The sequence below is a fragment of the Equus quagga genome, chromosome 4 (genome assembly GCF_021613505.1).
Source record: "Equus quagga isolate Etosha38 chromosome 4, UCLA_HA_Equagga_1.0, whole genome shotgun sequence".
Lineage (NCBI taxonomy): Eukaryota > Metazoa > Chordata > Mammalia > Perissodactyla > Equidae > Equus > Equus quagga.
In genome coordinates, this window is record NC_060270.1 from 113393489 (window position 1) to 113416480 (window position 22992).

At 40.2% G+C, this 22992-nt stretch overlaps 1 protein-coding gene across 3 annotated transcripts in view; it reads right to left on the reverse strand.

The window, feature by feature from the left end:
• Positions 1 to 11435, reverse strand: part of OLA1 (Obg like ATPase 1) — a 166942-nt gene extending 155507 nt beyond the window's left edge. For 2 of the 3 annotated variants that reach the window (XM_046659727.1, XM_046659725.1), the window contains exons 1-2: positions 11308 to 11435; positions 9920 to 10020 (exon numbers count right to left, since the gene is read on the reverse strand). In XM_046659727.1, the coding sequence (XP_046515683.1) occupies positions 9920 to 10020 (101 nt within the window). In that variant the 5' untranslated portion in view covers positions 11308 to 11435. Of the gene's footprint in view, positions 1 to 9919; positions 10021 to 11216 lie in introns of all 3 variants that reach the window. The other variant, XM_046659726.1, reaches the window with a different exon arrangement.
• Between the last annotated feature and the right edge of the window lie 11557 nt (positions 11436 to 22992).

Sequence of the window (22992 nt, forward strand, 5' to 3'; positions counted from 1 at the left end):
AAAGAAAAGATCAGTGAAGACGAAGACGGAGCAAGAGAAACTATCAAATGAGGCATAGAGAAAAAAACAGATTGGAGAAAAAAAATAACCAGAGCTTCAGTGGAATACTATCTAGAGGACTAACACACACATAACAAGAGTCCCAGAAGGAGAGGAAGGAGAAGAGGCGGGAAGCATTTAAAGAAATACTGGCGAAATATTTTACAAATTTAACAAAACCCATAAACTTACAAACCTAAAATCCCAGCAGACACCAAGCAAGAGAGGCATAAGGAAAACCACACTAAACCATATGAAAACCAAATTGCTGAAAACTAGTAGTAAAGAGAAAATTTTAAATACAGATGGGGGAAAACATTATGTACAGAGAAACCAAGATAAGAATGACAACAGACTTCTCATCAGAAAGCTAGAAGAAAACGGAAGATACGAAATTCTCCCCAGTTAAAATCTTTCAAAAATGAAGGCATATTAAGCACAAGAAAAGATGTTCCATATTATTAGGTATCAAGGAAATGCAATTCAAAACCACAACAAGATATCACTTCACATCTTGGCTATAATCAAAAAGATAATAAGCATTGGTGAGAATGTAGAGAAACAGGAACCCACACCGGTGGGAATGTAAAATGGTGCAGTCCCTTCGGAGGACAGTTTGGCGGCTCCTCAAATAGTAAAACACAGAGTCACCATACAACCCAGAAATTCCACTCCTAAGAATACATCCAGGAGAGATGAAAATATATGTTTACACAAAAATTAGTGTATTCCAAGGCTGGGGCAGAGAAAGTACAAACAAGGCTGGAACATACTGTGGTGCCAGAAAGTAGAAAGTACTGGAAAAATAGAGGACACATCAAAAGGAATATGTGTGAACAGGAGGGTTCCCATTGGCCAAATCTGAGCAATCTGAGGAGCAAAATAAATAACAGTAGTAACAGATTATAACAAAGTAAAATAAGAACAGATCTTGATATAAGTAAATTATAATCAAATACATCAATAATGTAATAGAATTCCCATTGTTCCTTCTATAAATGTAGAAGGAACAATGGAAATTTTAAAATCACCATTTGGTAAACACCACAATAATAGCTATTTCAAACAAGAATCATTAATACATGCCAAATTTAGGGGGTAAAGGCATGAAAAACACAATATTTACATGATTTCAAAGTATCTCCCACTAAGTATTTACTAATTGCAATGGCAAATACAGTAACCCTTTCAGTGGAGAAATTTGTGAGACACCTCCTTAGACAAGCGATCACAGTCAAAAACACAGTCAGTAATAAGACAAATCAACATCATGTGCTTCCTCATATTATATACTAAAAAGCACATGTCACTTCTGTGTCCAAAAATGAATAACTTGAACTTAATCACAAAGAAACATTAGACAAACCCAAATTGAGGGCCCTCAGAGTAAGCGGCCAGCATTCTTCAAATGAGTCAAGTACATGAAAGACAAAGAGAAACTGTTCCAGGTTAAATGAAACTAGAGACAAAACAATTAAATACAACATATAATCCTGGATTAGATCCTGGACCAGAAAATGGACAATTAGTAGGACAACAGGTAAATCAATGCTAATTTCCTGATTTTGATAACTATACTATGATTATGAGAGACATTAATATTTGGGGAATATAGGCAGACATTATATATAAATTTTTTAACTAGTTTTTTAAATGTGAAATTACTTCAAAAAAACCTTTTTAATTTTAAGTGAAAAGGCAAGAAGACTGGGAAGAAGCAGTTCTAATACATACCCAATAAAGAACTCATACCCAGAATACAAAACAATCCCTAATAAGAAAAAAACAGACCCTTCACAAAAGATATCCAATAAATATATGAAAATCACTAGCTGTTAGAGATATACAAAATAACAACCAGATACCCCTACACACAAGTAAGGCCAAAATGAAAAAGACTGACAGCACCCAGTATAAATGAGAATGCAGAGCAATTAGAACTCTACTACAATGCTGGCACAATAAATCAGAATAACCACTTTGGAAAATTGTGTGGCAGTATCTACTAAGGCTATTTAACTTCTAGGGATGTGGGTGTGTTGGAGGGGTGTGAGTGGTATCCATTCACCCAACAGAAATGAGCTCTTACATCCATCCACCCACTAAAAGACATGTACATGAATGTTCAAAGCAGCTCTATTCATAATAGCTAAAAGATGGGAACAACCCAAATGCCCATCAATGGCAAAATGGGTAATAACCGTGTATTCTCTCAGACATAACGTTGATTTAAAAGACATAAAGAGGGGCCAGCCCCATGGCCGAGTGATTAAGTTCGCACGCTCCGCTTCGGGAGCCCAGGGTTTCGCCAGTCGGATCCTGGCCACGGACACAGCACCACTCATTAAGCCATGCTGAGGCGGCGTCCCACATGCCACAACTAGAAGGACCCACAACTAAAAATACATAACTATGTACTGGGGTGCTTTGGGAAAAAAAGGAAAAATAAAATCTTAAAAAAAATAAAATAAGAAAAGACATAAAGAGTACCTAATATATGATTCCATCTGTATCAGGAAAACTAATCTATGTAGTGATAGAAGTTGGAAGATGGTTGTCCCAGGAAGGATAGTTCTGACTGGGAAGGGATACAAGGGAGTTTTCCATGGCACTGGATATGTTCTAGATCTTGATGCAGCTACTGGTCACACAGGTGGATTGATATGTAAAAATTTGATAAGTACATTTAAAGTGTGTGCATTTTACTGCATGTAAGTTATACCTCAATTAAAAAGGAAACTCAGGGGGCTGGCCTGGTGGTGCAGTGGTTAAGTTCGGATGCTCTGCTTCAGCGGCCCAGTCTTCACCTAGTTCGGATCCCGGGTGCACACCTACACACCGCTTGTCAAGCCATGCTGTGGCAGGCGTCCCACATAAAAAGTAGAGGAAGATGGGCATGGATGTTAGCTCAGGGCCAATCTTCCTCAGCAAAAAAAGAAAAAGAGGAAGATTGTGTGTAGATGTTAGCTCAGGGCTAATCTTCCTCCAAAAAAATTTTTTTTTCATTAAAAAAAAGAAACTGGGGCAAAACAAAATAATAATCACTATGGGTAATGCCCTGACAGAAAGCCCACTTAAGAACCCTCTGGAATAATTCAAGTAAGAAATGAGCGGAAATGATGATGTGAAGAAAATCTATCAGAGAACTATTTAGGCACCAGGTTTGGTACCCTGCTGAAAAATACAGTTGAGGGAAAAGGATGAATTTCTCAAGTACCCAGGTGGAAAGTAGCATTATTACCCAAGATAAGGACTACAAGGGGAAATGAGCTTAATTTTAGACGTGTTGAGTGGAGATATTTAACTGGAGATGTTCAGGGCAGTTAGATACATGAATCTGGAACTCAGATGCAACCTGAACAGGATGTATAAATTTATAAAGTAGAAGCCAATAGATAATTAAAGTCAGGAGAGGATGAGACTGCCCAGGGAGAAAGTATAAAAGAGAAGACAGCCAGGGACAGACACCTAACACTAGGGAGTAAACACAGGCAGTGTAGCAACCAGAAAAGACTGAAGTTAGAGTAAGAGAGGTGGGGAGTTACTGATAGCGCCAAATAGAGAGGTTAAGTAAATTAAAGACAAATAAATGAGTACAGCAGTCCCCCTTATCTGCAGGAGCCCCAGTGGATGCCTGAAACTGCACATAATCCCGAACCCTATATATAATGTTTTCTCCTATACAGACATACCTATGATAAAGTTTAATTTATAAATCAGGCACAGTAAGAGATTAACAACAACAACTAGTTATAAGATAGAACAATTATAATATATTGTAATAAAAGATACCGTAGATCGTAGCAACCTCAGCACACAATTTTTTTCCCTTCCTTATTCAGTTGAGAACTTTCACCTTTTCACTTAAAGGGAACACTTTACAGCTTCTCTGTGGCATATCTGAATTGCCAACATCACCACTCTCGTGCTTTGGGGCCATGATTAAGTCAAATAAGGGTTACTTGAACACAAGCAATGCCATACCACAACAGTTCATCTGATAATCAAGACGGCTATTAAGTGACTAAGAGGTGGGTATACAGCGTGTCCACCAGACAAAGAGACGATTCACATCACGGGCAGGACAGCAAGACACTTCATCATGCTACTCAAAATGGCATGCAATTGCACTGTTTACAATAGCCAAGACATGGAAGCAACCTAAGTGTCCAGCAACAGACAAATGGATAAAGAAGATGTGGTACATATATACAATGGAATACTACTCAGCTGCAAAACAGAACAAAATCATTCCATTTGCAATAACATGGATGGACCTTGAGAGAATTATGTTAAGCGAAATAAGCCAGCGAGAGAAAGATAATCTGTGTATGACTCCACTCATATGAGGAATTTAAAACTATGGACCAAGAACAGTTTAGTGGATACCAGGGGAAAGGTGGGGCGGGGGGTGGGCACAAAGGGTGAAGTGGTGCACCTACAACATGACTGACAAACATTAATGTACAATTGAAATTTCACAAGATTGTAACCTATCAATAACTCAATAAAAAAAATTGGTATAAAAAAATGGCATGCAATTTAAAAATTATGAATTGGTTATTTCTGAAATTTTCCATTTAATATTTCCAGACCGTGGTTTGACCGTGGGTAACTGAAACCTCAGAGAGCAAACCCACAGATAAAGAGGGACTACTGTACAATAATAATCTACGACTGCAAAATTCACCCTTTCACATAAAAAAAGAAACTTCTGTTTAAGCCAAGGTTACTTGGGGTTTTCTGACACTCTCAAATGAACCTAATCCCATCTCATGCAGCAGTAGCAACAAGAAGAGCTGTCCCATGACACAGCAAAGAAGTCTGGAATATCAAAATGTAGTTTCTAGGGGGCTGGCCGCGTGGCCTAGTGGTTAAGATTGGTGTGCTCCACTTCGGTGGTCTGGGTTTGGTTCCTGGGCTCGGACCTACTCCACTCCTTGGCGGCCATGCTGTGGTGGCGATCCACACACAAAATAAAGGAAGATTGGCACAGATGTTAGCTCAGGGTAAATCTTCCTCAGCAAAAAAGAAAAAAAAAAAATTTTTTAATGTAGTTTTTGGAGCAAAGACAACAGAGGAAAGATAGCCTTATCAACAAATGATGCTGGAATAACTGGACATCCACATGAACAAAAATGAATCTAAGGGCCAGGCTGGTGGCATAGTAGTTAAGTTCACATGCTTCACTTTCGTGGCCCGGGGTTCACAGGTTTGGATCCTGGCAAGGACCTACACACCACTCATCAGGCCATGCTGTGGTGGCATCCTATGTACAAAATGGAGGAAGACTGGCACAGATGTTAGTTCAGCAACAATCTTCCTCAAGCAAAAAGAGGAAGATTGGAAACAGATGTTAGCTCAGGGCCAACATTACTGACCAAAAAGAAAAAAAAGAAAAGAAAAAAAATGAATCTAGATACAGACCCCATACCCTTCAAAAAAATTAAGTCGAAATGGATCACAGACCTAAATGTAAAATGCAAAATCATAAAACTCCTAGAAGACAGGAGAAAAAAAGAGATGATCTTGCATATGGCAATGACTTTTTGGATGCACCACCAAAAGCATGACCTGTGAAAGAAATAATAGATACGCTAGACTTCATTAAAACTGAAAACTTCAGCCCTGCAAAAGACCATGTCAAGAGAATGAGAAGACAAGCCTCAGACTGGGAGAAAATATTCGAAAAAGACATATCTGATAAAGGACTGTTATCCAAAATATACAAAGAACTCTTAAAACTCATCAATAAGAAAACAACCTGATTAAAAAACGGGCCAAAGACCTTAAAAGATCCCTCACCAAAGAAGATATACAGGTGGCAAATAAGCATATAAAAAGATGCCCCACATCATGTGTCATCAGGTAAACGCAAATTAAAACAACAATGATACCACAGCACAACTATTAGAATGGCCAAAATCCAGAACACTGACAAGACCAAATGCTGGCAAGATGTGGAGCAACAGGAACTCTCATTCACTGCTGGTGGGAATGCAAAATGGAACAGCCACTTCAGCAGTTTCTTACAAAACTAAAGATACTCCTATCACACAATCCAGCAATTGTGAACCTTAGTATTTTATGCAAACAAGTTGAAAATTTAGGTCCTCACAAAACCTGCATGTGTACGTTTACAGCAGTTTTATTCATACCTGCCAAAACTTGGAAGCAACCAAGAGTCAGTGAATAAATAACCGATGGTACATTTGGACAGTAGAATATTATTCAGTGCTAAAAATAAATGAGATATTTAAGCCATGAAAAGACACGGAGGAAATTTAAATGCATATTACTAAATGAAAGAAACCAATCTGAAAAGACTACATACTGTAAGATTCCAACTATAAGACATTCTGGAAAAGGCAAAAGTATGGAGACAGTAAAAAGATTAGTGGTTGTGGGGAGGGAGGGATGACTAGGCAGAGCATGGAGGATTTTGAGGGCAGTGAAGCTACTCTGTGTGATACTATGATGGTGGATACATCACACCATACATTTGTCTAAACCCACAGCAGGTACAACACTAAGAGTGTACCCTAAGAGAAACTGTGGACTTTGGGTGATTATGATGTCACAGTGTAGGTTCATCAAGTGCAACAAATGTACCACTCTGCTGGGGATGCTGATAATGGGGGAGGCTGTTTATGTGTGAGGGCAGGGGGCATATGGGAAGTCTCTGCACTTTCCCCTCAATCCTGCTGTGAACTTAATACTGTTCCCCAAAAAATTAATCTTTTTTATAAAAAAGTAGTTTCTCCCAACAGCCTGCAAGCCTCACACCCTCAATAATACACTGGCCCAAGAGAAGCTAATTTATAAAGGGTCACTCAGGTAAGAAAAAACAGAAGGAATCTAGAAACCCAATCTTCATACTCTTGGTTTGATATTCTTTCTACTTCATTAAAAGTGTCCATTAAAACATGTCTCTTTATCATTAAACCTACACAGCATCAAAGGGGAAAAAACTATCCCACTCAGAACCCTCATACACTCCTGGTGGGAATGCAAACTGGTTCAGCCACTATGGAAAACAGTATGGAGATTTCTCAAAAAACTAAAAATAGAAATACCATATGACCCTGCCATCCCACTACTGGGTATCTATCCAAAGAACCTGAAATCAGCAATTCAAAGAGACTTATGCACCCCTATGTTCACTGAAGCATTATTCACAATAGCCAAGATATGGAAGCAACCTAAGTGCCCAGAGAATGATGACTGGATAAAGAAGATATGGTGTATATATACAGTGGAATACTATTCAGCCATAAAAAAATGACAAAATTGTCCCATTCACAACAACATGGATGGACCTTGAGGGTTAAGCAAAATAAGCCAGATAGAGAAAGACAAACACCGTATGATTTCACTCACACGTGAAAGACAAACACACACATGGACAAAGAGAACTATTTACTGGTTACCAGGGGGAAGAGGGGGTCAGGGGTGGGCACAAAGGGTGAAGCGGCACACCTATCAGATGACTGACAAATAATAATGTACAACTGAAATTTCACACTGTTGTAAACTATCATAACCTCAATTAAAAAATAAATAATAAATTTAAAAAAAATTTTTTAATTAAAAAAAATTTTTAAAAACTATCCCATTCACAAATAATTACTGAATGCCTACTAAGCTCCTAACACCAGTCTAGGAGCTAGAAATATAACCATAAACAAGAACAACACAATCCTTGCTTTCATGTACTTTAAATTTTAATGGGGAGAGAAGGCGTTAAACAGCTGCTTTAATTAGATAATACATATAAAGCATTCAGAACAGTGACTGGTATATAGTAAGTGTTCAATAAATATTAGCTATTGTTAGCGATATTACCTCTATAAGGTAATCAGCCTTATACATACTAAAAAAAGCAAACCTTTTTATTCATTTAGTTCTCTAAAAATCAAGAGATTCCTTAGATGTACTAAATGTCCTTATTTTTGATCAGCAGGCCATCTTCTAGAGAACTGACCCCTCTCCCCTATCTATTTCTTTTGGGGTTATCCAGAAGCGGACAAGTCCAGTCGAATTTCCTTACATAGGAATCTGAATCACTGGAAAGGCAGCAGATGAGAGACACCCAGAAGTTCAGTTCACATGGCTGAGCTCCACGTGGACCCATCTCTGCCAGCACTACCCTGGCTCCTGTCCTCCCTGAGGCCCGGCTATCCAGCTTGTCTTTCAGTTCTATCCTTCCAATAAGTCTCTTTTTCTTGCTTAAAACAGCCACAATTTGTGTTGCTTACAAAGAACCCTACTTGGAACAGTTGGGTAATGTAGATCATTCTACACAAAGGAGTGTTCACGACCAAACATAATTGCTAAAACTCATCAAACTTTACACTATGAGTGAATTTTACTGTTTGGAAAGTATATACCTCAATAAAACTGGGGAGGAGTGGAAGGAGTATTTAATTTAAAAGCATAAATAGCACATTTATAAAAAACAAAATATTTATTTAAAAATACGTATTTATAATAAAATGTTTTTAGGTTATTATTTTCATATACATTGATTTTATTATGCTCTATGGCTAAAGAGCTTATACAGGAAACACTTAAGATGGCCCATTTTAAAGTAGTCCCATTTAAAGTCAAGCTGCACTGACTGCAGTGACTCGAGAATAAGGTTAGCGAATATCTAAAAACTATGTCTTGCTCACTAGTGCAATAAAGCTCACAACATCCATAATGATCATATCTTGCTTTCAAGTTTATTGACAGCACCCTACACTACTCTGCTTAATTATTTGTTTTGCTTATATTTCTACTCTCTATTTAGTCTTACTTTGCAAGCAGCCTATATCACAGCAGGAAACTCCTTCAAAATACAAACCTCTCCATCTCCGGGAAAGACTGAAATTAGGACAGCCACACTTGTTCACATTTTACAAGAATTTAAGAACTGCCTTAGTTGGTCATACCATGCTCCATTCACTAAGCAATCTCTATGACAGGGGCTACAAGGAACACAGGAAAGAACATGGTTGTCCTACTTGCCACCAATCTAAAAGCCTAAAGCACATGCCAAAATACCTTCAGTCACCTTAATAAATCCACAATGGATGTTACTCATTAGTACACCGTAATCACTTTTGAGACATTTTATATTTTAATGTTAGTAAAACATACTAAAATAGAAGCGAAATAAGGAAAAAAGTAGACTTTGAACATCCAAGTTGCATGTGTATAGATTTATATGATAAACTCCACATATATTTCCTATCACTGTCATATTTGCAAACAAATGATTCACTTCAATTTTAAACATTACAAAACTCAAACTTTTGTTCTCACAACTTTCAGATTTAGTCACTTTATAACAGATACCCTTTATCTAGCAACTTCCAAAATTAAATTCAAAGTTGTCACCTGCTTCCAGTAAAAATCTGATCCCTGATCTCCCAAAAATCGAATCAAATTTATAAGTTTTAAAATAATTTCCTAAAAAGTATCCTATTGCATGGCCCCTGGTAGCCGGCATAGGTAGGTACCACACACAGCCAACCAGCACCAAAACCAAATTTAAACTACTCCAATTCCTCTTAAATTCAATACTGTGTGTCTCCCAAGAGTGTTTCAAGCAAACAGAGCTGATCTGGTTCAACTTGATGTTTTAACTCTCATTGCTTCTTCCTCTGAGTTTAGGAAACAAACAATATAAGTAACTCAAGTTTCACCAGTGTCTGTGTAGAAAACCGAAAGTAAAATAGATCTAAACAAAAACCTTGTTTTGCAACATTAGTATTCCAGCTTCCGAGCCTCTTTTCTTCAACTTAAATTTTAATTACCACGTGAGTTTCCATTTCTACAACAGGAACCAAAATATTTACAAGATAAAAATGAGACAAGCCCAACATTCACCTACCCAACATTTGGCAATCCAACAATACCAATTTTCAAGGAGGTTCCAAATCTTCCAATGATTGGGGGTGGCTTAATTCCATCACCTCCCTTTTTGGGGGGCATCTAAAATGTCAAAATAAACATATATATGAACAAAACTTTTTACTGATCCCATCAACCAAAAACACATTTCATCACACAAAACACATTATTGAATTACAGATTAAGAATAAAACATACTGTACACATCAATCACAAAACTGATACTTTATTTTTCAACAAAGATAAAAACAAAAAAGTTCTGATTCTGATAGTTGTCAAAGCAGTCACTCCTGAGAAGTCCTGGAAAGATTGATCTAAAAATATGTGGCGCCAGAAATCAAAAATAAACTTAAAATTTAGCTGCAAATCTTCCATCCAGACTGTTCACAAAACATTTTACTTCTTAACCTGACATACGGTTATTCGAATGAAAGCATTTGGAAGTAGGAGCACAGATAAGAGTCAAAGAAAATCCATTCTAGAACCACCAGCAACCAAGTCACCTCCCACCAAACCATTCCTCTTATCTGGAACCTGCTCTCCATTTCCGCTACACACACCATTTTTCACATGGAGGAACACACGTCCCGATCAAGGTTTTTCCAACCAAGTCTGTTCCACCCTTGGCACTGTAGGTACGACTCATCAGTCTTGATAAGCAACCTTAGCAATCTACAGTCTCATTATTTTTAGTCGTAAATGAACCCACTAACTCTTTTTACTTACAAGTCGAAACTTTCTCGGTCCCTGCTAACCTGGCTCCAAATTCCTCAGTGCAGAATTAATCCCACTTTACTACTGCAAACTGAACTCACGAGGACTGCCAACCTCACGTTTTATAAGCTGAGCACTAAAGCTGTCCCTTGTCTTCTGGCTCCAGGCGAACCTCGTGGGGCCACGCTGAGGCCCTGCTCATGAAGTGATCTTCCAGCCTCTGATCCCTGACCCCGAGGACCTGGGATCTCCCTTCTCAGAGTCTTAACTCACACCTGTTCCCAGCCAAAGCCCAGGCCTCCGAAGCACAGCTGCACGAGGAGAGCCCCTCCAGTCCTCTGGCCTCCCACCGAAGGGCGGCTGGCCGCCCAGCCTAAGAGGTCCCCACCCAACCCCTTCCCCCTCTGCACTGGGCCACTGGGCGTCCTGGCCTCGGGAGAAGGCTTTCCCAGAGCGTGCCGGGGGGAGGCGTGGGCCGCCCTCGGGACGCGCGGCCTAGTCCAGGGCGCCTCATTCATCCAGACGCCCCATGCCGCCCGCTGCCCTCGCCCCAGCCCGGCCACCTGGCTCTGGCTGACGCCGGCCTCACAGCAACGGGCGGGGGCGCCGAAGACGCGGCAGGGAGCGCGCCCGCGGACTCCCCGGGGGCCTCACCGTGCTCTGGGCGGGCGATGACACGGGGTCCCAGCGGCAGCGGGAGACCAGTCCTGCCGGCAACGGGAGGCGGGGAGGAAGGAGGAGAGAGCGCAGGGCCAGCCCCTCCGCCGAGCGGCACGCACGACGGCGGCGGAACAGGCGGGCCGGGCGCCGGGCGGCACCTGCGCGCAGGCCGCGCGCCCCGCCCCTCCCCGCCCCGCGAGCCCACCCGCCCCGCCCATTGGCCCGAGCGGCCGGGAGGCGGGAGCAGGGTGGGAGGGGCCGCGCGCGCGAGAGCGGGCGGGGGCGGGAGGCGGAGGCAGAGCTCGCGGGCCCGGGTCCCGGAGCGCGCGTCTGCCTCGGTCGCAATGCGTGGGGTTCTCAGCCCCGCAGCCCGGCTTCTCTCCCGGTGCGCGCCCCGCGTGGGCCGCACACGCTCTCTTCCCGGCCTGCGGCCCCACGCTTCACCCGCTGGACCCCGGAGCGCCTCACCCTGCCGGCCCGCCCGGGGACGGATCACCTGAGGGCTGGCGAACAGCCGTGCCAGCCCAGCTCGACCGCCACGGAGTCCTGAGGACCACGGCCCCAGCCCGCCTTCCTTTTCCTATAACTTTCTTCAGTCAATCCACATGGTGAGAAGCTGTTAAACAGACTTTCTTAAAGGAAGAAAGGGCTAAGGGAAGCTTATGATCTAAGAATTCCTGGGTCGCCTTACCGTTTAGGCGTTTTACAGGCACCGGATCCCAGAATGCGGTTCATAGAGCCAATCCCCCCTCCCCTTTTCCTCGGAATAGTTAAGGGCCGGGACCTTTGGAATGTAAAGTAGGTTTCAGTCCGGGTTCCCCTACTCATAAGCTGTGTGACCCTGGACAAAGTAACCTCTCTGGGCTTCAGTTTCCTCGTGGACAAAATGAGGCTGAGACCGCCTTAGGAGGTTATTTTGAGGATAAAATGGGATAATGTATGTAAAGCGTGTAGCAATAGCACCCGGCACAAGTAAGAAAGGCTCGTAAACAGTAATAAAGGCTATTGGTAGTATTAGGGCTTCTCCCGTCTCAGCCACACCTGACTGCACCGTGAGCTCCATCTGTACAAGGAATGCTTTCATTTGGGTCCTGGCCTTCCGTCAGCGTTCAGGCATTTGTTGCAATGAACGTAATACTTGTCCAAAAATTGTGACACTGGACGCTTCTGTCCGAGAGATTAGTTGCTAATAAGGGAAAGAGTGTGAATTGGTTGCTATCCTCATTTTACAGATGAGGAAACAGTATCAGAAAGGTTGTGTAATTTAAATGGAGTCACACAACTGGCAAATGGCCGGAGCCAGATCTCAAGCCCCAATCTAACAGAAATCTGTTCCCTTTCAGCCAAAATATTTTGCTAATAGGGGACTCCTTATAAAAGCAGCAACTGAGCAATTATTTATAAAAGAATTGTGTGAAGATTTTCCTTAGCCCTGTGAGAGCCATCTACTGAAGTAGGTGCTTTTTCTGTAAATTTGGACATTCTCAAGGACATAGGCAACTTGATTCAATTTTGGTTTTGTGTTTTTATTTATTTTTTATTATCATTCGTGAGTATGCACTCTTTGTAGTCTCTCTAGCTCGGTTGTCACCATGACCACGTATTTATAAATCAGGTGTCTGGGTGCACTCTAGCTACAAAACAGAAGGGAGCTAACTAGCCCAGATTTTATACCCACAGTCAATATAAGCCCTTATGAATAGCCCTAACAAAGTAATTCCTAAATTGTTTGCTGCTGTTTTAGTAGCGAAGTTCTGTAGTTGGCTTTCACACTGCTGTTTGTGGAAACAGACAGGAACCATTGCTTAAAAAGCTCCGGAATCCCAGAGAACCCCCTCTGCCCAGTAACCAGCCACTCCAATACTAATCGGAAACGTTCCCTAGTCGTGGAATAGTAGACTCGTCTTCAACTTATCGCTGTCTTTTGGCCAAATCTCGCTACTTCTTCAGTGTCACTATCTCTGAGATCTACCCATTCCCTTCAATTCACACTATCAAGTCCTTGAGTCAGTTACCTGTTTCTCTGTTTGCAGCTCATCTTTCTTACTTGCACTTTTGACCACCTTCCGAGTGCCTTGACAAAGCAGGTCATGCAGATCTCAGTGAGCTGGGCAGTTTTAGGAGTGGCCAATTGCTGCTGCTAACAGTTATCCTGTAACTGGACACCATTTCCAATTCGCTGGGAGAAATGTGACTCACTCAAGTCACTGGGGTCAATTCATACTCACAAGAAAAGAGGATCTGATTGGCCCAGTTTTTTTTGTTTTCCTTTTTTGAGGAAGATTAGCCCTGGTCTAACATCTGCTGCCAATCCTCCTCTTTTTGCTGAGGAAGACTGGCCCTGAGCTAACATCCGTGTCCATCTTCCTCTACTTTATATGTGGGACGCCTACCACAGCATGGCTTGCCAAGCGGTGCCGTGTCCACACCTGGGATCCAAACCTGCAAACCCAGGGCACCGAAGCGGAACGTCTGCGCTTTAACTGCTGCGCCACTGAGCTGGCCCCTAAAGATGAAGGGTTTTTTCATTTGTTTGTTTGTTTTGAGGAAGATTAGCCATGAGCTAACTACTGCCAATCCTCTTTTTGCTGAGGAAGACTGGCCCTGAGCTAACATCCGTGCCCATCTTCCTCTACTTTATACGTGGGATGCCTACCACAGCATGGCTTCCCAAGCAGTACCATGTCTGCACCCGGGTCCGAACCAGTGAATCCTGGGCCGCCAAAGCGGAACATGTGCACTTAACAGATGTGCCACCAGGCTGGCCCTTTGGCTCAGTTTAAGTAAAGTTCTACCGAGGGTCCCATCAGCCTTGGCCAGGTGGTTAGGAGTCACATAGTAAAAACAACCCTAAGAATGACCTGTCTCTACTAATGAGTCATGCAGTTCTCAGAGAAGACCCTAGTGGATATCTACTATTCTACATAATAAATGATTCAGTGAGACAAACAGGGTATTAAGAGTTAACACTAATGCCAAGACTAAGAAAATGGCTCTGAATATAGGAAAGCTTGTTCTTGAGCCTTTTGCACAAAGGGAAGTCTATTTAGTACCTTTTGGGCTCAGTGATTAAGTGAAGCCTAGAGGAAAGAATCAGAGATGTTCTAGAATGGAAAGTGAGCAAAAGATTTCTGTCAGAGGAGAAATGAGAATAGACCATGAGGTCAGCTCCACATGAGGTTGCTACTGAGGAAAAATCAGTGGGATGAAAAAAGTAGCCAGACCCCATGTTCTTAGTCTTTGCTATTATTTGCCTTTCAGAATTTTTCTTTCCAGGCTTTAGCCAATAACGAGGGATCAAGGGATGTTACCAAAGGTCACAAAGATCTAGAGAGTGGTTTGGAATCAGTAATTTATTCCCTGAAACAGAGAAGCTCAGTTGGAAATCCAGAAATTTACTGATCCTATACAGAAAGCTAAGGGACAGGAAGAAGACAGAGAGAGTATACAGAGAGAGGAAAGAAGGAAAGGAGAATAATAGGATTAGTGACATGTTCACTGTGGGTTTGCAGGGCTTGACTACACTTGTTGGCCAGCCTCATCTACATCTGTTAGAGGCATAACAGATAAAAAATAATGGTAATAACTGCACTAAAAGGGAAATTGAGTCCTGATAACAACTTTACAAGGAAAGGGAACAGCTTGCAAAAAAATAAGTATTCTGGGGAGTAGGGTAATTGGGGAGATATTGGCCAAGGAGTACAAACTTGAAGTTAGAAAATAAATAAGTTCCAGGGATCTAATGCACAACATTGTGATTAGAGTTAACAATATTGTTTTATATAGTTGAAGGTTGCTGAAAGACTAGATGTTAAATGTTCTCATCACAAAAAAGAAATAATAGGGGCTGCCCCCATGGTCGAGTGGTTAAGTTCTCGCGCTCTGCTGCAGGCAGCCCAGTGTTTCGTTGGTTCGAATCCTGGGCATGGACATGGCACAGCTCATCAAACCACGCTGAGGCAGCATCCCACATACCACAACTAGAAGGACCCACAACGAAGAATATACAACTATGTACCGGGGGGCTTTGGGGAGAAAAAGGAAAATATAAAATCTTTAAAAAAAAAAAAGAAATAATAATAATAATTGTGTGAGGTAATGGAGGTGTTAGCTAACACTATAGTGGTAATCATATTGCAGTATATTAAGTATATCAAATCAACACATCGTACACTTTAAATTTACAGGGTGTTATACATAGATTATACCTCAATATTTTTAAAAGTACCCTGTATAGAATTATTAAATAGCATTTTTCTCTGTTACCTGTATCAGATTTTTCTCTCCATATATATAATAAGCTTTCTATCAGATTACATCCAATGTCCAGAAAATAGTCCCATGTATTTAGAATATCCTATTCTTCACTTTTTGTTGTTCGTTTAAAATTACTTTTTTAGAGTACCTACTCCATGCCAGGCATTGCTCTAGGTTTTGGGGCAATGAAGAACAAGATAAATATGGTACTTGCTTTCAACGAGCTTGCAGTCTAGTCAGGTAGGCAAACAAGTAATTAAATAACTATCAAGAACTTGGTAAAAATCTATAGGATACCTAGGTACTTTGATTACAATTTGAAGATTTAAAATAAACCACTTTGATTTTCACTTCCTTTCAGGACTTCTGATATTATGTACCAGGCAGTGCTTAATCCTCCCCTTTTGCTGTCCCATTGCCAGCAGCACTCAGACCCTGTGAGGCATCAGCTAAGAAGATTTTCAGTTTTCCTTCTTCCTCTTGACAGATCATGATTTTGAATTTTTGAAATTTGACCGTAAGTTAGCTGTGAAGTAAAACATGTGTTTAATCAACTTCTCTCTCTGCTGGAATTTGAAAGACTGCTGATTGATTAAAGACTCCAGTTATCATTGGAGAGACTATTAGAGTTTTGTTATCTAATGTCTATCATAATTCATGGATAAAGATTAGGAATTCTTAAAATTTTACATGCTGTTTTCTAAGAGGCAACATAAAAAAGCATATGCTAATCTAGAAAAGTAAATATATTATTAATGTATTAGCTAGGATGCTTTTAGCTGCAGGTAACAGAAATTCTGATTCAATGGAAATTTATCCTATGTAACAGTGCCGAGAGCGAGAACTTCAGGATCAATGGATTCTGTAGCTCAACACTATTTTCAAAGATTGTGGTTCTTGCCATATCAAGGCTCTGTACTCTCTGAGCTTCCTCTGGTTTCATCCTCAAGCTAACAGCAAGAAGACTGCTGTAGCAGTTCTAGGCAACACATCCAGAAATGACAATATTCAGAAGGAATGGGAAAAAGGAACTGTCTCTTCCTGTAACTCTCTCTTAGAAAAAGGAAATGTGTCTTAGAAACCCTCCAGCAGACTTTTTCTTCTACTGGTAAAATTGGGTCTCATGCCTGTATCTGACAAAGAACACCCTGGCAAAGAATGGGGTTACCCTGAGACCATTCAACCCACCCTTAGGTCTGGAAGAGAGATCAGCTTCCTCTGAGGAAGGTGGCTGTGGGGGATATGGATAAGTATGTGAGCAAAATCAGGGTTGTATAAGAAAAGGACACCTGTGTCCACTACACCTGAACCATTTTTTCAAGATAACAGGTTGAGCACGGTATGATAATCTAAAGTCAGCGGCACCGGTGCTCATCTGATGTAATCTACCTAACTGTAATATAATAAATGTTGTACACCTAGTTCAGTGAGAAAACTGATCATCTTCTAATAACACTTGATGGTGTTAAGAAATGAAAACTTAAAGATTAGCACCTGAGCTAACGTCTGTTGCCAGTCTTCTTTTTTTTCTTCTTCTTCTTCTCCCCAGAGCCCCCCAGTACATAGTTGTATATTCTAGTTGTGAGTGCCTTTGGTTGTGCTATGTGGGATGCTGCCACCTCAGCATGGCCTGATGAGTGGTGCTAGGTCTGTGCCCAGAATCTGAACCGGTGAAACCCCAGGCTGCCAAAGCGGAGCACGTGAACTTAACCACTCAGCCATGGGGCCGGCCCCTGAAAATTATTTTTAACCTTTACAAGATACTTAGAATTCCAGTGTGGAAGGAGGAGATTACTTATCAATATGTATCACAAGAGGCTTGTCAATTGCACTAGAAATTGGGGAATCTTGCGCATAGGCCTAGGTCACCAAACTCACGGCCTCTCAAGTTTACTCCAGCTCAGCACAGCATTTCACCTTCATTACGGTTTTGAACCTATGTTTTTCATTTCAAAGAATATTTGTTCTAGTCAGGATAGGCTAGATTGTTATACATTAACAGACAACTCCAAAGCTTCAGGGGGTTTAATGAGTAAAAGTACTTTTCTTACATTAAGTCCCCTGGAGATCTGCCAGCTGTCAATGAGTTGGCTTGGCACTTTCGAGCTGCTTCAGTCTAAATCCTTCCATATCAAAGTGTTCTCCCGCAAAGTGACATTTCATTGGCCAACGTAAGTCACAGGGTCACATCTAATTTCAAAGGGCAGGGAATCCTTGTACCCAGAAGTAGAGGAGAATTAGATACTAATAGATAGTGATAATGCCTGACACAATATTCACAATAGATTCACAAATAGATTCTCTGAAAGACATTGTCTCTAAACCGATTTGATACTGTCAGTATATGAAATACTGCCATCAAGGCTGCCCTTCTTTCTAAGATGATTCTCGTAAGGAAACCATGCCTAGTGTTATTTTGATGGTCCCTACTCATGCCATGGCCCCTTCATTCTAAGAAAGATTTGTTCCCCTCACCCCCCTGAGGGAGTAGGCCTAAGTCGTCCTGTTTGTAGCACATGAACTCTCTAGCCACAGCAGATTGCACTAGGCTTGGGTGAAAACCTGACCCAAGCTGGGTGGTCAAAATTCTCTTTCTCTTGAAAAGTTGGACTTAGGACATGGCAATAAATACTATTGATTTCGTAAAGGGAAGATAGAATCAGAACTGTATCAGACACTTTCTTGACAGGTCCAAACAAAGCTGCTGAAAAGAAAAAGAAAACAAGGAATTTAAAACTATGGACCAAGAACAGTTTAGTGGATACCAGGGGAAAGGTGGGGTGGGGGGTGGGCACAAGGGGTGAAGTGGTGCACCTACAACATGACTGACAAACATTAATGTACAATTGAAATTTCACAAGATTGTAACCTATCAATAACTCAATAAAAAGAAAAAGAAAAAGAAAACGGCAGACAGGAAGAGGGGTAGGTAATCAAGCATATGGTCTTTTAATCGCAAGCTCTGATTTTCCAGTTCCAATCTAGTCCTCCTAAAGCCTTGTGTATTTTCTGACCTTGGGCTTAGTGAGATAACCCTGTGTTCTATCAAGAACTTCCACTTTCTGTTTAAATTGGTTTGCAATGGGTTTCTATTTCTTACAGCCAAATAATGGTTGCAATAGCCAAGACAAAGAAGAACTTATACTGGCTTGAAAACTATTAATGTATTTTAGGGGCACATTGGTCCAATGTTTCTCTCTCCTATAGCTTTAAATTATAAGACATTATTTCCTGGAATGTGTTCTGTGGGACGATGATCCTCCAAGCTCCTCTGTGGAACAAGAGATCTAGAATCAGGTAGGTTTAGGAAGTGCTACAAACTGCATCTGCATCCCCCTTTGAGAGACTGATAATATGCATTAGTACATGTAAGGTTCTGAGAAGTTTTGTAGTAAAGAGACCTGTTGAATCTCCTTAACCCAGCATTACCAAATGTGTACATACTTTGTCACGTAATACCCATTAAAATCTCTTGGAACATGTACTCTGTGGAGAGCAACTCTTTGAAAGTTGCTATTATAATGATTTAGGAGGAGTACTTTGTGTTGCAGTAAAAATAGGTTCAAGCGTGCTCTCTTCCCTTTTTTAACAACTACCAAATGACAAAAATGATTATTTAACAAGAAAAAAAGTATTAACCCTAAAGAAAGCATTGCTCCCTCCAGATGTCTCACTACCAAGTTGAGGTTTAGAATTAAAGTCTTGTGCTTCATTTTACTCTGGAGGAGAGTATGCCTTTTCAGGTGGAATAAAAGATCTCCAAAGAGGGGATGAAGCTTGTAGCTTTTCATGAGTGACCCTGGAAAGTTATTGAGGAATCTCCCTCTAGGATATCTTTGTGATATCCTGTCAGACAGCTGATAGGAGAACCCCTGATTAGGATAGCCACTTTTTTATATTACCTGTGTGCCCTATATAAATTAACAGGACTAAAAATACTGCTCAACACTTTGGCTTCCTCGCCAACTGAAGCAGTGAATGACAGCTCAGAGTGTCACTCTTAAAATAGAGCTAGCTTACACAAAATGGCCTAAGAATCACAGGAGGAAGTAGGACTGTACTCACAATCATCTTCAAGATCAGACGATTTCTGCTGCTTCTCTTTGTCTTAAGAGGTTTTTAGGTTGAGAGCATGAACATGGTTAAACCCCTATTGTGTGCCAGATACTGTGCTAGCCACTTTACATTTGGGACCTAATTTACCAACTCTCTAAGTGTGTACTATTATACCCCTTTTACAGCTGAAGTCATCAAGTCCATAAAACGTTAGGCAATTTTATTACAGTCTTACTGTTAGCAACTATTAAGCTATATAAAACCAATTCCTTCTGACTCCAGAGTTCTTGTACTTTCTGTCTAAACATGCTTGCCCCACAACAACCAGATGATGTTTTACACATAGTAAATGTTGCAGTCTGTCTAACAGTGTAAAGAGGAAAGGTATGTGTGTTTGTATGTGTGTGCTTGCTTTTTACTGGAGCAAAAGATTAACTCAAATATTTCATGTAGAAAATTGACCTCAAAGAGAACTTCTGGCTAGGATTTCTTTTTTTAATCATGAATATTTCAGTTCAGTAAATAGGACTATTAACAGGATTGGAAGACATATTCAATGTATCTGTAGGCTTTGGTATTCAAGCACAAACAAGAGCCTGGAAACGTTAAGTCTTCAACGTTCATGACATAACCAGGATTATCTAAATTGACGCAGTGATTAAGGTATTTTGTCAGGGAACAGTTTATTCAGGGAATCTTGGATGAATTGCTGTGAAATCACTGGTGAACTATTAAATGGTGCATATAAGTAGAAGATGAGGTCCCAGAACAGTGTTTCTTTCCATTTCTTCTGTCTTTTAACCTCAATTCTCATTACAGCTTGAAGAAAAGTATTTTCTAATGATGCTTATAAAATAAACAAGGAACATTGCCTGACAAAGTACCAAGACAACTGTTCTAAAACAAATGAACTTAACTATATATCAAGTTAGTGATATAACTACACAAGGAAAAGAACTATTTTCAGTTTTTTTAGAACACAAGACTTTGACTACGTTTATTCCTAGAAATATGTATCCTAAGGACAAGAAGAAAGGCAAATTTTAAATTTCATTCAGTAGTCTAATGATTAGTAAAATAAATATTGGTTTCATTTTTTAAACTATTTTATGGATATTAGAGAACAAATGATTATGTTAATGTGTTAGGATCCAAAACTTCCCATATAAGAGATAATACATACAAATAAAAAAACAAAGATGTAACAGCCCAATAATTTTTTATTTCCTGAAAAAGCTTAGAAGCAATGACAACCCAGTAGCAATGAACAGGCATAAACCCAGATCCTGTGTTTTTAAGATAAGTGATTCCAGGTCTGGGACAGAAAATGTACAAAATGAGCCTGAGATATTTTCTACCTGAAAGCAAGGAAGTTATCCAAGACTGTTGGATTTGTATCAAAATGACACAAAAGTCAACTTCCTCTGGAACTTCCTCTGGCAAAATACAGAACAGTTTAAACATCCAAAAGAAAAATGACCACAACTTATTGAAATGCATTGAATGTATAAAGTCCATGAGTTCATAATGATCTGAAAAGAAAAAGAAAGCTAGTTCATTAACTAGTTAATTAAGTACACAAAAGTCACTGGTCACCATTAGAAGTAGGTAGGGCATCGTATTAGTTTGTTAGGGCTGCCATAACAAACTACCACAGACCGGGTGGCTTGAACAGCAGAAATTTGTTTTCTCACAATTCTGGAGGCTAGAAATCCAAGATCAAGGTGTTGGCCAGGGTTAGTTTCTTCTGAGGCCTCTCTTCTTGTCTTGCAGATGGCCACCTCCTCCTGGTGTCGTCACATGGTCTTCTCTCTGTGTGTATCTGTATCTAAATCTCTTCTTAGAAGGACACCAGTCATTGGATTCGGGACTACCCTATTTACCTCACTTTAACTTAATTACCTCTTTAAAGACTTTATCTCCAAATACAGATACTAGGGGTTAGGACTTGACATATGATTTGGGGCCGGGGGGGGGGGGGGGGTGGTGGGCACGACACAATTCAGTAACAACAAGCATCAAGTCCTTACTTTGAAAATTAGAAATTAAAAAGAAACAAGAATTTATCTTGCCTGTTCTATACAAACCATATTTCAAAATCACTAAATAGCCCTACTTGAGGAGAGAAATTGAGTTAATAAACGTAAAAGGAGGGATAGAATTAGAAGACCACTATTTTGTGGTTTAGGCAGTACTCATCAATGGATGATAAAAGTATTAGGAGAAAGGTTGATAGTTAACTTTACAATGTAAGGATTAAGCTGTTACCACTTGAATCCACCAGTCAACTTAGTGTCACTAAAAGTAAGACAACCAGACATTACGTACCTCTTGATGTGATACAGTATAACTTATATTGCATTGCCTATAAGATATTCTTGCTAACGAAGTTAAAACTGAACTCTAATTGAACCTTTAGTTTTAGCTTCCAATTTACAGGAAATATAATGGATAGAAGGACAAGTTACGTTACACTACACGGAATCAATTATCCAAATCCAAAATGTAGGACAGTCTACAGGATGACTGACCTGATTTTGTCAACAAATCAATGGCATGAGAAAATAAAACAGGGAGAGAACACTGTTCTAGATTAAAAGAGACTTAAGAGTCACAACAACAAAGTGAAATGTGTTGACCTTATTTGAATCCTAATTTGAACAAACCAACCATAAACAGTGTTTTTGAGATAATCAGAAAAGATTGATGATTGTTAATTAGATGATACTACGGAAGTATTGTTAACTTTAGGTGTGATAATATTATAAAATGTTTTTCAAAGTCCTTGTTTTTTAGATACAATTCAGAAGTACTTAGGGGTGAAATGATAGAGAAATGTCAGAAATTTGCTTTTATAAAATATAGAAGAGGAGGAAAGAGGAAGGGAGGGATGGAGGAGGGGATAAATGATAAATATGGCAAAATGTTGGTAGTTGTTGAAACTGCTAGACCAGTAGTTCTCAAAATGTGGCCCCCCCAACCAGCGGCAGCAGCATTTGAGAACTTGTTAGAAATACCACTTCTTAGACTGACCCCAGTCTCAAGGGATCAGAAACTCTGAGGGTAGGGCCCAGCAATCTATGGTCTAACAAACTCTCCAGCTGATTCTGATGCAGCTAAAGTTTGAGGACCACTGAGCTAGACAAAAGGTCTTCTGAGAATTTTAAGAGGGTTGAATATTATTCAGTATCTTTGAAAACTGTCATTATAAAAAAAAGATTTTAAGCAACTATTTGTGGTATATGGGATAGTCCAAAAGAATATAAATTTTAACTACTTTTAGCAGTTTATCATAGCATAAATAACCGTAAGAGGTTAATTATATGGCATATGAATTATCTCTCAATAAAGCTGTTTAAAGGAGAT